The 12,076-nt window shown below is 34.7% G+C and overlaps 1 protein-coding gene across 1 annotated transcript in view; it reads left to right on the forward strand.

The window, feature by feature from the left end:
• NCOA3 (nuclear receptor coactivator 3) overlaps positions 1-11,637 on the forward strand; it is a 105,123-nt gene extending 93,486 nt beyond the window's left edge. The window contains exons 19-23 of the mRNA XM_051976531.1: positions 3,237-3,341; positions 5,397-5,640; positions 6,392-6,566; positions 7,065-7,206; positions 7,768-11,637. Coding sequence (XP_051832491.1) covers positions 3,237-3,341; positions 5,397-5,640; positions 6,392-6,566; positions 7,065-7,206; positions 7,768-7,779 — 678 coding nt within the window. The 3' untranslated portion in view covers positions 7,780-11,637. The remainder of the gene's footprint in view (positions 1-3,236; positions 3,342-5,396; positions 5,641-6,391; positions 6,567-7,064; positions 7,207-7,767) is intronic.
• The last annotated feature ends 439 nt before the right edge of the window (positions 11,638-12,076 follow it).

Consider the following 12,076-nt stretch of genomic DNA (forward strand, 5'->3'; position numbering starts at 1 on the left):
GAATCAATACCACATCCAATCCTCTGAAAGGGTTTTGGAGTGATAGAACCCACAATTATTTGGAGTGTAACAAATTTCCAGCAGAAGATATTTTGGAAAACTTCAGGAAAGATCTGTCTCAATTGGGCAGCGGGGAGGCAGTCCATCGCAGGCTTAGCAGAGGGAGACCCAAGATGGCATGTGGGAGGAATCCACTGGGAGGCTCTGTTCTGTTTCAGAAGCCAATGGATGAGCAAACTAAGCTGTGAAATCTCCAATACAACTACAGAAAGCAAATAGTGAACCCCTGACCACACCATAACAAGCAGGCCTTGGCCAAACCCACCCAGCATAGGAAGAAGGCCTGCAGCATCCCAGGGCAACATGAAGCTGCTGTACTCTGTAAAGAAAGCTTGGGACAATCTTCCCTTTGCCCTAAGAGCAGACTACAACCTTTTAAAATGAGCAAAAAAGCAAAATGAGCTCTGACCATACATAGATAACTATTATGGAGACAGGGAAGAACAGACCTCAAATCCTGAGGATGCTAAAGGCAAAATATCTGTAGATGAAGCCTCAAAAGGTGATATGAGTTCCTCTGCAACTCAAAAGATTCTCTTGGAAGAATTCAAAAAGGATCTTAAAAGATAGTTAGAAGAAAAATGGGGAAAGGTAATGAGAGCTTTGGAAAAGGAAACAAATTGTCTGAAGAAAGTAACTCCTTAAAAAACAGAATTGGTGAAATGAGAACAGAACAACTCCCTAAAAAATAGAATTGATGAAATGGAAAAAAAAAGTCCAATTAACAAAATAACTCCTTTAAAAATTCATTTGGCCAAATGCAAAAGAAGGTAAAAAAGCTAACTGAAGAAAATAATTATCATTATATTACAAAATCATATAACTCTATTATTGGAATGGGCCTCAGTGTGTAATCTCATACCACTTTACATTTACAAAGCACAATCTTAATTCATAGTGTAAACATTTCATATCTGAACTGTTTTTAGAGCCTCCAAAATAATCTTACTGCTTCTTATCTTCCCCCTAATCTTGTCTATACACAGCTGTCAAAACAATTATAATTTGATCATCTTACTCTCTTGCTCAAAAACCTTTCATGATTTTCTGTTGGCAATAGGGTAAAATATAGGATCCATAGCCAGGTATTTAAAGTCTTCCATAATATGACTCTCACTTATCTTTCTAGCCTTATTTTATACTAATTATTTCTCTGAATACCAAATTCTAGCAAAACTGAACTACTTAGGTATTTGTTCAACCTGATATTCCCTCTTTTCCTAGCTCCCATTTCTTTCCTTCCTCCTTTCTGGCTTTTGTGTTTTTTGTTTGTTTGTTTGTTTGTTTTTGAGACTCTCTATTTTGCCTGGGCTGAAGTGTAGCAGCCCATCATGATTGGCATAGAAACTTTTGACATTCTTTTTCTGATCTATGCTGGTTCATCTCTTTTCAAATAAGTCTGGGGTCTCCTTGTTCTCAGGGACTCATATTGGTGCTTTTCTTCCTTGATCTCTTTCGTATATAGGCCTAATAGTAATGTTGCTGGGTGTTTAGTTTCACAACTTTTGGGCATAGTTCCTAATTGTTTTCCAAATGACTGGATCAATACAGAGCTTGCATCAACAATGCACTAGTGTGGATCTGTTTTTTTTTTTTTTTTAAACAGCCTCTCCAACATTTATTATTTTTCTATTTTGTTATCTTTGACAAACTGATGAGTATAAGATGGAACTGCAAAGTCATTTTTGTTTGTATTTCTGTAATTATTAGTAATTGGGAGCATTTTTTCACATTGTTGATACCTTGAATTTCTTGACTTGAAAAATGACTCTTAGTCTTATACATTTGAATCTCTTCCTTATGTTTCTTAGATATGAAACCTTTATCATACAGACTTGCTATAAAGTTTTTTTCTTCTCAGTTATGCCCATTTCTCTTTTAATTTTAACTACATTGGATTTATTTTTTTTTTTTTTGCTGTCCAAATGATGAAATTTTCTATAGCAAAAATTATCCATTTTATTTTCTATGATCCTCTCTGTTCTATCCATAGATCTCAAAGGAAGTTTCTTCCTTGCCTTTGTTATGTTACCTTTTATGTCATTTTGATACTTCTGTTTCTTAATCTATACTCACAAACTCTTAACATACTGTGAATGTACTTCTTCCTCATCCCTATTTCTCAACTTTATTTTCTTCCATCCGTCCAGAGCAGATTTGGTCTTCCTTCAAGACTTAACTCAAAATAAAGCTTTCCATGATGTCCCTTTCCAGCAGTGTTTTATTTTATAAAAATAAAGAGAAAACTCTTTTCCAGTTTTTCTTGTACTATAGTTATATATATGTACTGTGTTCCCAGTAGACTATAATACTCCTTTGGGGCATTTTTTGTTTTTGTCTTTCTGTTCCTAGCATCTACCAGAGTTTCATGCACACAGATGATTAATAAGTGGTTCTTGAACTGAACCGAATTGAATTGATTTGCAGATCTATTATTCTTGAGAGCTCTATATTCCTGTGCATTAACTGCATCTACGCAGACAATTGGGCATTTTGGAAAGTTGTGTTCCCTCATGAAAATTGCCTTTTAAAAACATTGTAACTAAATGTTACCAAATGTCGTCTTGAAGAATGTTCTGTATTTGTTGAGTTGAACTTAATTATTTGGCTGTAATAAATTTTATAATCCTTTGAATGCTCTCAAGCAGACAATATTTAGCTTTTTTGGGGAATCTGTTCACTTGTGTAATGTTTCACTTAAAATTTATTGTCATTAAATATTACTTGCAAGGATGTCCCATTAACAGTAATACATTAAATATGAACCTAGAAAAGTTAATGCAGCTTCTTTGTGTCTAATTTACACAGTAGGGATAATCTGGCTCAATAAGTCTTTTCTGAAACTCTTTGATGATGCTCTTTAAGGTACAATTTTACATTTAGCTTTTATTTGTTTTTCTAAGGTTCTCTTATTTAAGCTTCATTTCTGCTGACCAAGGACTTTTCAAGCTTAAATAAACCGAGTCTGAAGTATTTTGCATGTTTTGTTTATAGCTTTCAAGGTAGTAGTTTTTAACCTGTTGGGTAGAGGAGAGGTTTCATGTTTTCAGTGCTTCTGTTTTGAAAGCATGGGCTTGTTCATATATATAGGAAAGTATACTCTTTATGTTTACTCCATATGATCTCGAACACTCTCATTCACTCTCTTTGTCCCTCTGTTTCCTTCTTTCCTACAGTTTTTGAACCAGAGCCGTCAGGCTCTTGAAATGAAAATGGAAACAGCATCTGCTAGTGGGGCTGCAGTGATGAGGCCTGTAATGCAGCCTCAAGTAAACTCTCAGGTGAGAAGAGTAGTGATGTCTTAAATAAATGCATTATATCCTTTTATTGTAGAACATCTGAGTTAAAAGGAACCTTGGAGGCCATACAGTGTAAAAGTGAACAAGGATCCCAAGTATAATGCAACTTCAGCTTAGATATAAGATGTCCCAAAAGTCTCAATGTAATTTAAACCTGTTAATGCTTATAAGTTGCATTAAGACTTTTGGAATCTCACATATGATGCTATTTAAAACTTTAAAGACTTAAAGTGCAACAGGAGCTTGGTATCTTCGAAGCCAGTCTGTTCTGCTTGAACATAGTTTTAGTTGTTGCCTTATCTTATACTTAAATATCCCTCTTTGCAGCTTTTATTCATTATTCCTGCCCTCTGTGGCCTCTTCTTTTTTCTTGTATTATTATTAGTCCTGTTTTAGCATAATTGAATATGGGTCTTTTAGAATCCAGAGTTATTTTGACTGAAATATTATCCAACTTAATTTTAAAAAGTATGATAGCTTTTATTTTTATATCATCTATATTTCTCCTGGTTTCCCTTTACCAAACCTTCTCCCAAGAACCATCCCTTATAGCTATCCTGTTGCTGAACATGGTGTTTGACACCCACAATCCCTTGTTTTTGCAAAGAAAGTGGGATTTGGCATCAAAATTTTGGGGGGCTAAATTTGGTCAGTATAATTTTGCAACATTCAGTAACACTTGTATTCTTTCCATTTACTTTGCTATCAGTGTGCAGTTTTCTTTGTCTGCTTACATCATTTTTTATCAATTCATATAAGTCTTTCCATAATACTTGGTATTCATCATATTCATAGTTTCTTAAGTCATCATAGTAATATCACATTACATTCATGATCTGTTTAGGCATTCCCCAATGAATAGGCAGCTGCTTGATTTATAGTTTCTTTGTTAGCAAAAAAAAAAAATGTTGCTATACATATTTTGGATAAACATTTGGGGTGTTTATTTTGACATTGGTGTTCTTGAAGTATATGCTTATGAGTGACATCTCTGGGTCAAAGATTATGTTAAGAAATCAGTCAATTTCCTAATGTGATTACAGATTCCTTTCCAGAAGGTAGGACTAGTTAATAGTATCACCAATAATGTCTTAGTATGCTTGTGTTTTCTCTCCAGCATGGACTATTCCCACATTGTCAGCTTTGCCAATTTGTTGTGTATTAGGTAAAACCTTAAAATTAATCTGAATTGCCCTTTTCTTAATATTAGGAATTTAGAACATTCTTTTATGTGGTTGTCAGTTTCTAATCCTTTTGAGAATCTGTTTATATTTTTTGACTACTTATATAGAGTCATATTTACTAGTAATAGTGAAAGCAGTAATAGGGAATGTCATTTCTTCTAATCTTTAACTTTTGCCACATGTAAAGATAGCATCTATATATTATACCCAAAAAAGGTGGCTGCAAAGAAAATATGCTATTTTATTATTAAGAAAGGAGTTTGTACTCAACTTTTTGTTGTTATATGGGTTTCTTGGAGGTATTACAAATTAAATTTTCCTGTTGTATACCTTATAATTGTGGTGGAACTTGGAGCAAACTGTTGATAATGATTTGATTATTGAAGATGAATATTAATTTAAAATAGAACAGTAATCTAAAATTCTGTTCTTATATTAATAGAATAGACTGTTCTAGAAGCTAGGGAGATCCTCCAGTGGAGGCTGGATAGATGCTTATCAGGCATGTTATATAGGAGTACCTTATTGAGACAACTTACATGCCATGTGAGATTATGTTTTGTCACTGAATTAGTTTTTAGGTTCTTTGCTTTGGAAACACTTTCCTTCTGTTGCTTTAAATAATTAACAGCTTCCCATGGCTTATTTCAGAGTGTTCACAAAGAGCTTGAAGGTCTTGGTATTTTCTCTGCAATGTATATGACAATTATATATTATCATATACAATTCCATTGAAAACCTTCTTGGAATCCCTGCCTTCCACATGATTTGTATGGATAATGCCTTTTGGGTTCTTGATCAAGATCAGATCAGTTTGTTCTTCACATATGTCTTTAATTTTTCTCCTGGTTAGCAGCAGGGTTTTCTCAATGCCCAGATGGTGGCCCAACGCAGCAGAGAGCTAATTAGTCATCATATCAGACAGCACCGGATGGCAATGATGATGCAGCAGCAGCAGCAGCAGCAGCAACAGCAACAGACACAGACCTTCAGCCCTCCCCCTAATGTGACTGCTTCAGCTAGCATGGATGGTGCTTTGGCTGGGACCTCAATGCCACAAGCTCCTCCACAACAGTTTTCATACCCACCAAATTATGGTAAATTTACAAAAGAAAACTTGTCTTCCTTAAAGGAATACTATAAGTTGCCTAAAACTGGTTCAGACTATTCAAACAAGCAAAAACTAAACCAATATTTTTCACCATTGGTTTCAAACAAATTGTTACTAAATTTACTCGATATTTTCACTATATATCTTTTCTTCGGTCAGATTAAGTTTTGAAGAAGTGTAAAATTGTTTTCTTTAAAAAATGTTAGTTCTATATTGTTGAAGGCTTAGGTTTTATTAAGACCTGCTAGAGTAGTAAACCATTATTAAATTGTGCCTGGTAATATAACTGAGTACTTTTGGAATATTATTTACTTGTTATCAACCTTTGCAGATTATTTGGAAGTGGGAGCTGTGGGAGTGGGCAGGGGTATAAATTGGAAAATGTTGGTGAAAGACTGTTATTTACCTACTAGAAAAAGTATTTTCCTTGTACGTTCACTTATCTCAAGCAGTAAATTGTCTATTTACATAAGTTTGTTCAGTAATTGTAAATGTTTAGAAAGAAAAGCAAACTAATTTTAAGGAATGTGGCTATTTTCCTATTGTAAGTAAGTTATTTATCGTGGTTCTAGTGGGATCAAGAATCTGTACATATTGTAGGAATAGAGGATCTTCACTTTTAACTTTTGCTCACACTATTCTTTAAAGAATTAGTGCAGTAATCTCATGGATTAGTATTTGAGGTTTTGCTTCATAAAAAAGACTTTATAGCAAATTGTTTTATTTTTCTTTATAAGGAATAAGCCAACAATCAGATCCTGCTTTTAGCAGAGTATCTAGTCCTCCCAGTGCAATGATGTCATCAAGAATTGGTGCCTCCCAGAACCCCATGATGCAGCATCCTCAGACTGCACCAATGTATCAGTCTCCCGAAATGAAGGGCTGGCCATCAGGAACCTTGTCCAGGAACAGGTGAATACCATATTTGGATATGTAGTAGTGAACTTCCTACACACTCAGCTACTATTGGTTCTGTTAAAGCTGTGTTTTGTCAGTGATATTAGGTGACTTTAAAAGTCTTTTATACTTACATTCTGAGACCCAATAATGTGTGCTTTCTTTGTATTTTCCATTTAGGGATATTGGCCTTGAACCATAAAACTAAATGTGATATTTTGGTTTTTTTTTACTTCAGAGAATGCCATAATGATATACTTGGAACTATTTTCTGTATTTGTTTTGAAAGCAAATGTGGTTAATGCCATGGTAAATAAATTAGTGCCTTTGGGAAGTGAAGATTCAACAGATTTTCTGGGTATCTGTCTTTAAGTATTCTTTTTGTAAGTGCAGAGATAGGGATAAAAGGGTTCTTCATTTTATTACCCAGGCTTTCCTGGCATTCCCTTTTTTGCATAGTGTTTGTAACAAAATAAAAGGACATAGAAGGTAATGGTTCTTTCTGATTTTTAGTTCATTTCCACAGCAGCAGTTTCCCCCTCAGGGTAGCCCTGCTCCTTATGGTATGATGCACATGAATGGTAACAGTGGCCACATTGGACAAATAAACATGAATTCTATGCCCATGTCTGGGATGCCCATGGGTCCGGATCAGGTATAGAAATCTTAATCTTTTTTTTTTTTTAATCACTCTTTGGTAATGTTAACTTGTTTTAAAATGCTGCTAGAGGCATCTGTGTAGTAGCATCTTGACTCTTTCCCTAATTAGTTATGTCTGTGGATTAGAAACTTCCTTTCTTTGGTCATTATTTTTCCTTGTAACAGAAGAGGGTTGTACTTGGTATCCTTGGAATCTATCTATTCTTAATGCCTGTGTTGTTAAACCAGTTCCACTGTGCCAAGGGCCCTTTTTATAGTTTTTGATAATCTATGCATCTACTTTTCTTATGGTGATGACTTGCATTAGAGGGCATAATCTTTTTGCTAGGCTTCAAATTTATTGATTTGAACCAATGAATTGAGTAAAATTTAGTTGAGTAAAAGCAAAGAATCATATGAGTTATTGCAAAGTAAATTGAGTAATTTAGTAATGAATAAAAGCAAAGAATCATATGAGGACAAATTAAATAGACATTTTGCTATTTACAAGTATAAACATGGGTATTATGAAGTATACAGAATAGATGTTTTAACTCTTTTCTTTGATTTTTTGCAGAAATATTGCTGACACCTGAAGTCCAGAACCTCCCACCGAAAATCACTGTACAAAAGTCTCTGCACTAGTATTTTAAGGAGATAGAGTAAAGGGTTCCACATTGTTTGTTAGTGGCATCTCATTTATGGAAAGGACCTATTTCTCCCAAATCTTCATTAAGGTATCTCAAGTAACTTCATTTGAACAGAACTGGGTCATGAACTAAAACATTGTCTACCTGTTTTTCTGTATATTGTGGTATATTAAGCAATGGACATAAATATTTTTGGCATTCTGTCTCTAGAGATGTGAATCTGGCAATGGCATTTTAGTAAATATGGTAGACTCCCTGTGTGTTATTATTTCTTTCTGCCTTGCTATCCAAAGTCCTTTAAATTTAGGCAGGCCAAAGAAAGTGGAGAAGTTGTGGGATAGAAAAGTCTGGTTTCTCTAGTAGCAATGTCTGACACAGAATGTAGTTCCCAGCCTTGAGGCTTTTTTTCATTGGTGAACAGTCCTCTCATAACTTCATATACCCAGTTAATCAGAATACTTGAGGTCACGTCATTAACTTGATATGGGCTTTGGACTCCCAAATTGATGGTTACGCCCTCTCATTCCTTTAGAATTATCACTAGCATCTAATATTCCAGATTATGACTGATGGTAAATGGCTTTGCAGAAAGAAAAATAGAAATTACAGTATTTAATTGCAATAGTGGCTAATATTTACATGCTAATGTGCAGCTGAGTGCACTTTATATAGAAAGTAATGGATTAATGCAATATTTTTGAGGTCTTATGGCGAGCTGTATCATGTTCTCAGTCCGAGCTAATCCATCGGGCAGGAACTGTAAACTCACTCGAAAAGGACTGGATAATGTCACACTTTGCCTATATGGTAGAGCAATAATCCTTTTTAAAAATCAATTTCAGAAAACCCAAGGCCGGGTACTGCAGTCTGAATCAGAAATTTGCAGTCTGTTTCTGTGAATAGGTTTTTGTAAATACAATCGTTAAGATATTGTATTATGTGTACATATATATGATTTTTTTGTAGGTCACAAGAACTCATTTTTGCAGAGTTTGTGAAGCTAAATATTTAACAGTGTTGATTTCTGTAAGCTGAGCATAGTGAGGTTAAAAAAAAAAGATGACAACATTCTTAATTTAATGACCTGTGAGGGGGTGGGATGGGGGATGGTGGCAACTTTTAGCTTTCCCCTCCTACAGTCTTGGACACCTCACTAATTTCCATCTTTTTTTTAAAGCTAAGAAGATGATTCATCTAGTGTTAGGCAGTCATAATTGCTTTCTCCACCTAAACTAAGCACTTTGTTAAATTTTTTTTGGGTGGGGGGAGGGTATTATTTTAGTTTTTAAAAATATAGTGTGATCCGACAAGAAAAAGAGCTCTGCCTTTTTCAGCTCTCCGTGAATTGTATGACAGCAATTCAGGTTTTTTTTTTTTTTTTTTTTTTTAACTTAAACACATTGCCTTTTCAGTCAGGGAGTAGATGAATGACATAGGCTTTGTCATTGCCTCAAACCCATGTAAACAACAGCCTATTCGTTACTATGAGTTTGTTAATTTTCTATATTGTCTTAGTTAGGATTGTTCTTTTTCCTATACCCCTGTGAACAAAACTGGCTTTTCTGGTCAGTTCTAACCTTTAAGTGAATTACAACTTTGGTCTCTAATGTCAACTCTGGATTGTCCATGCATCAGATATGATAATTGCCTAGTGGGTCTTGTTTTTGATACTAGCACCAATTGGCAGTTAGTGGAAGGGAAGGGAAGGGAAGATATAACTTAAAACCATTTTTTGCAGGTTACCTGTTATTTTAGTCTTTAATTTCAGACTTTAGTTTTGGCATTATCAGTGGGTTTATAATGATATTCTTGACATTCTGGTATGCCATATTTACATGGTGGTTGTCAGTAAGTTAGTTTTCACCAAGTTCCCTGAAAATAAGTCTTCAGCAGTTGTGAACATGAATTTCCAAAGCTGTTATTGAAATGGGGTTGGAATGGGAACAATTTGAATGTTAATATAGGTCTAATTAAGTCTATGACTTAAAATTAGTGATAAACCACCATCCTTTCTTTGAGTTAATGTATATGGGAGTAAGATGTCAATTATTTTAATGGGTCTCTTTTTGTATTCCCTTACCAGTTTCCCTCTTGCAAATAAAAACCCAATACCCCATTTGCCATAAATTTGATCCTTATCAGAAGACAGTAGATTTGTGAACTTTAAAGGATTGCACTTTCAAGACTTGACTCATTTGAAGAACTATGCTCACAGTAGGGAAAGGAAAGTTTTTATTACACCTGTTTTGTACTGGGCTCTGTGCCAAGTACTTTTACAAAAATCATCTTAGGTAGGTGTCATTATGATCCCAATTTTACAGATGAGAAAACTAAGCAGATAGAGGTTAAATGCCTTGCCCAGGGTCACAGAGCTAGTCAGGATGAATTTGAACTCAGGTCTTCCTGATTCCAGGCCCAGTGCTCTCCCCTCTATGCTACCAGCTAGCTGCCTCTCTAGAGAAATCAGTTCCTTCTTACCATCCCTTAAGTCATGGATTCTCTTCTTGGGATGTGTAAGTTTCCTTTATTTGACTTATCTTTGTCTTTTTACAAAGAGAATGGTGCTCTTATCTTTTTTGCTCTAAACACCGGCCCCCATCCCTTTGAGATCTCTTCAGAACTGATTTCCAGGATAGATTTACATAGTCAGGCACTAGAAGGAAGGCAGCTCTCTTCTCCCTATTTTTTATATTTAGTCGAAAACCTGCCAGACTCTTTAAACATTTTATACTTGTTTATTATATCAGTGATACCTGCAAATTTGATGACTTTGTACATCCTGCCCTTTTTACTTTTTTTTTTTTTTGAAAAATTATCTTACTATTTTTCTGACCCTCTTCTACTTCCCTATTTCCCTTTTCTAAAACATCCTTTACCTGAAGGATGTACAAGAAATTCTACCTTCATCTGATTTTAGAATGTTGGGTATTACCAGTATTTACTTTTTTGCTGAATCCAAAGATATATTTTTTTTATAAAGCTCAAAATGTGATATAAAAGAAATAAATGTTCCTTCCTTTTTAAAAAAAAGTAGAAATTGCATTGTTAATGATTTTCTCATGACAGTGCCATTTATGAATCATTTGTCTGGACTGAAAGAAAAGTGTAGCATACAAACAGCACTCTTTAGTACTTCGGTGTTTAAGAGTTAAAAGACATTTGAGGTGGGATTTCCTCCCCAATTCTGTTCCACAGGAAAACACTTGTTAGGAAAATCCTTTGATTTGGAAAGTGAGGCCATTTGAATGCTAGCAGTGGCCACTTTAACCTGCTGCAGGGAAATCACTTTTAATATTTGTCTGTCTGGTCTCCTTTTTACCACAGAAACTGCACATATGTGAGCTGGTTAAAGAATTAATAGCATCCCAGATATTTGCTTTGAATAGCAAGGGAATGATAGCTTTTTTTTTTCCTGCTATAAGACAAACCTTTTGAATGTTACATTTTGTAATGTGCAGGGGTTTTTTCTTTAAGGTTTTTGTTGTTGTTTTGATTAATATGTGGAATTTTAAAGATGGTGGAAATGATACAGCAATCATAAAATTGTATGTAATTCTGAGAGCAATATTTAAAAATTCTCAGGAGAACGCTTACAGTATTGAGAATGAATTAAATTTAAATGTAGTTTACATTAAGTATTGCTTGAAATATCTGTATCTTTCTTTACACTGCAAAAAATCCAAACCCCATGGGATGATTTATAAGATGGCTGGGTTGTTAAGCTATGACTGCTTTTCTGATCGATTGTTTTTGGATGTTAATGTCAATGTAAATAAAGGTTTCTATTTAAAGCTGGACCCTGACAATTTTACTCAGCACTTTTCATCCCCATTGGCTACTTAAGTAACATATGAGATTCACGCATCTGATAAGAAAAACTTTTTACAAAAAAGATATGGTTGGTCTTTGACATTTAAGGACTCTAAAATGTAAGTAATGATAGATTCTTGTGTATGACAGCTCATAAGAAAGCTACAAAGGAATAATGACTAGCTGCTAAAGGTAGACTTTTAGGAGGGAGGGGGTAGAGTCTGGATTATATTTTTCATTGTCTTTATAATCAGGGGAAAAGCTTTACAATTGCTCATTGGAACTTTATCACTGGATCTATTCCCTATACATCAAAAGAATAGGTAAGATTTTCCCCATCAGAAAGTCCCTTCATGCTGCTAACTGTATATCTTCACAGAGCATATGCATGGTGAAACCCCCCCCAAAACAAAACAAAACAAAACA

The sequence above is a fragment of the Antechinus flavipes genome, chromosome 2 (genome assembly GCF_016432865.1).
Source record: "Antechinus flavipes isolate AdamAnt ecotype Samford, QLD, Australia chromosome 2, AdamAnt_v2, whole genome shotgun sequence".
In the NCBI taxonomy this organism is placed as follows: Eukaryota; Metazoa; Chordata; class Mammalia; order Dasyuromorphia; family Dasyuridae; genus Antechinus; species Antechinus flavipes.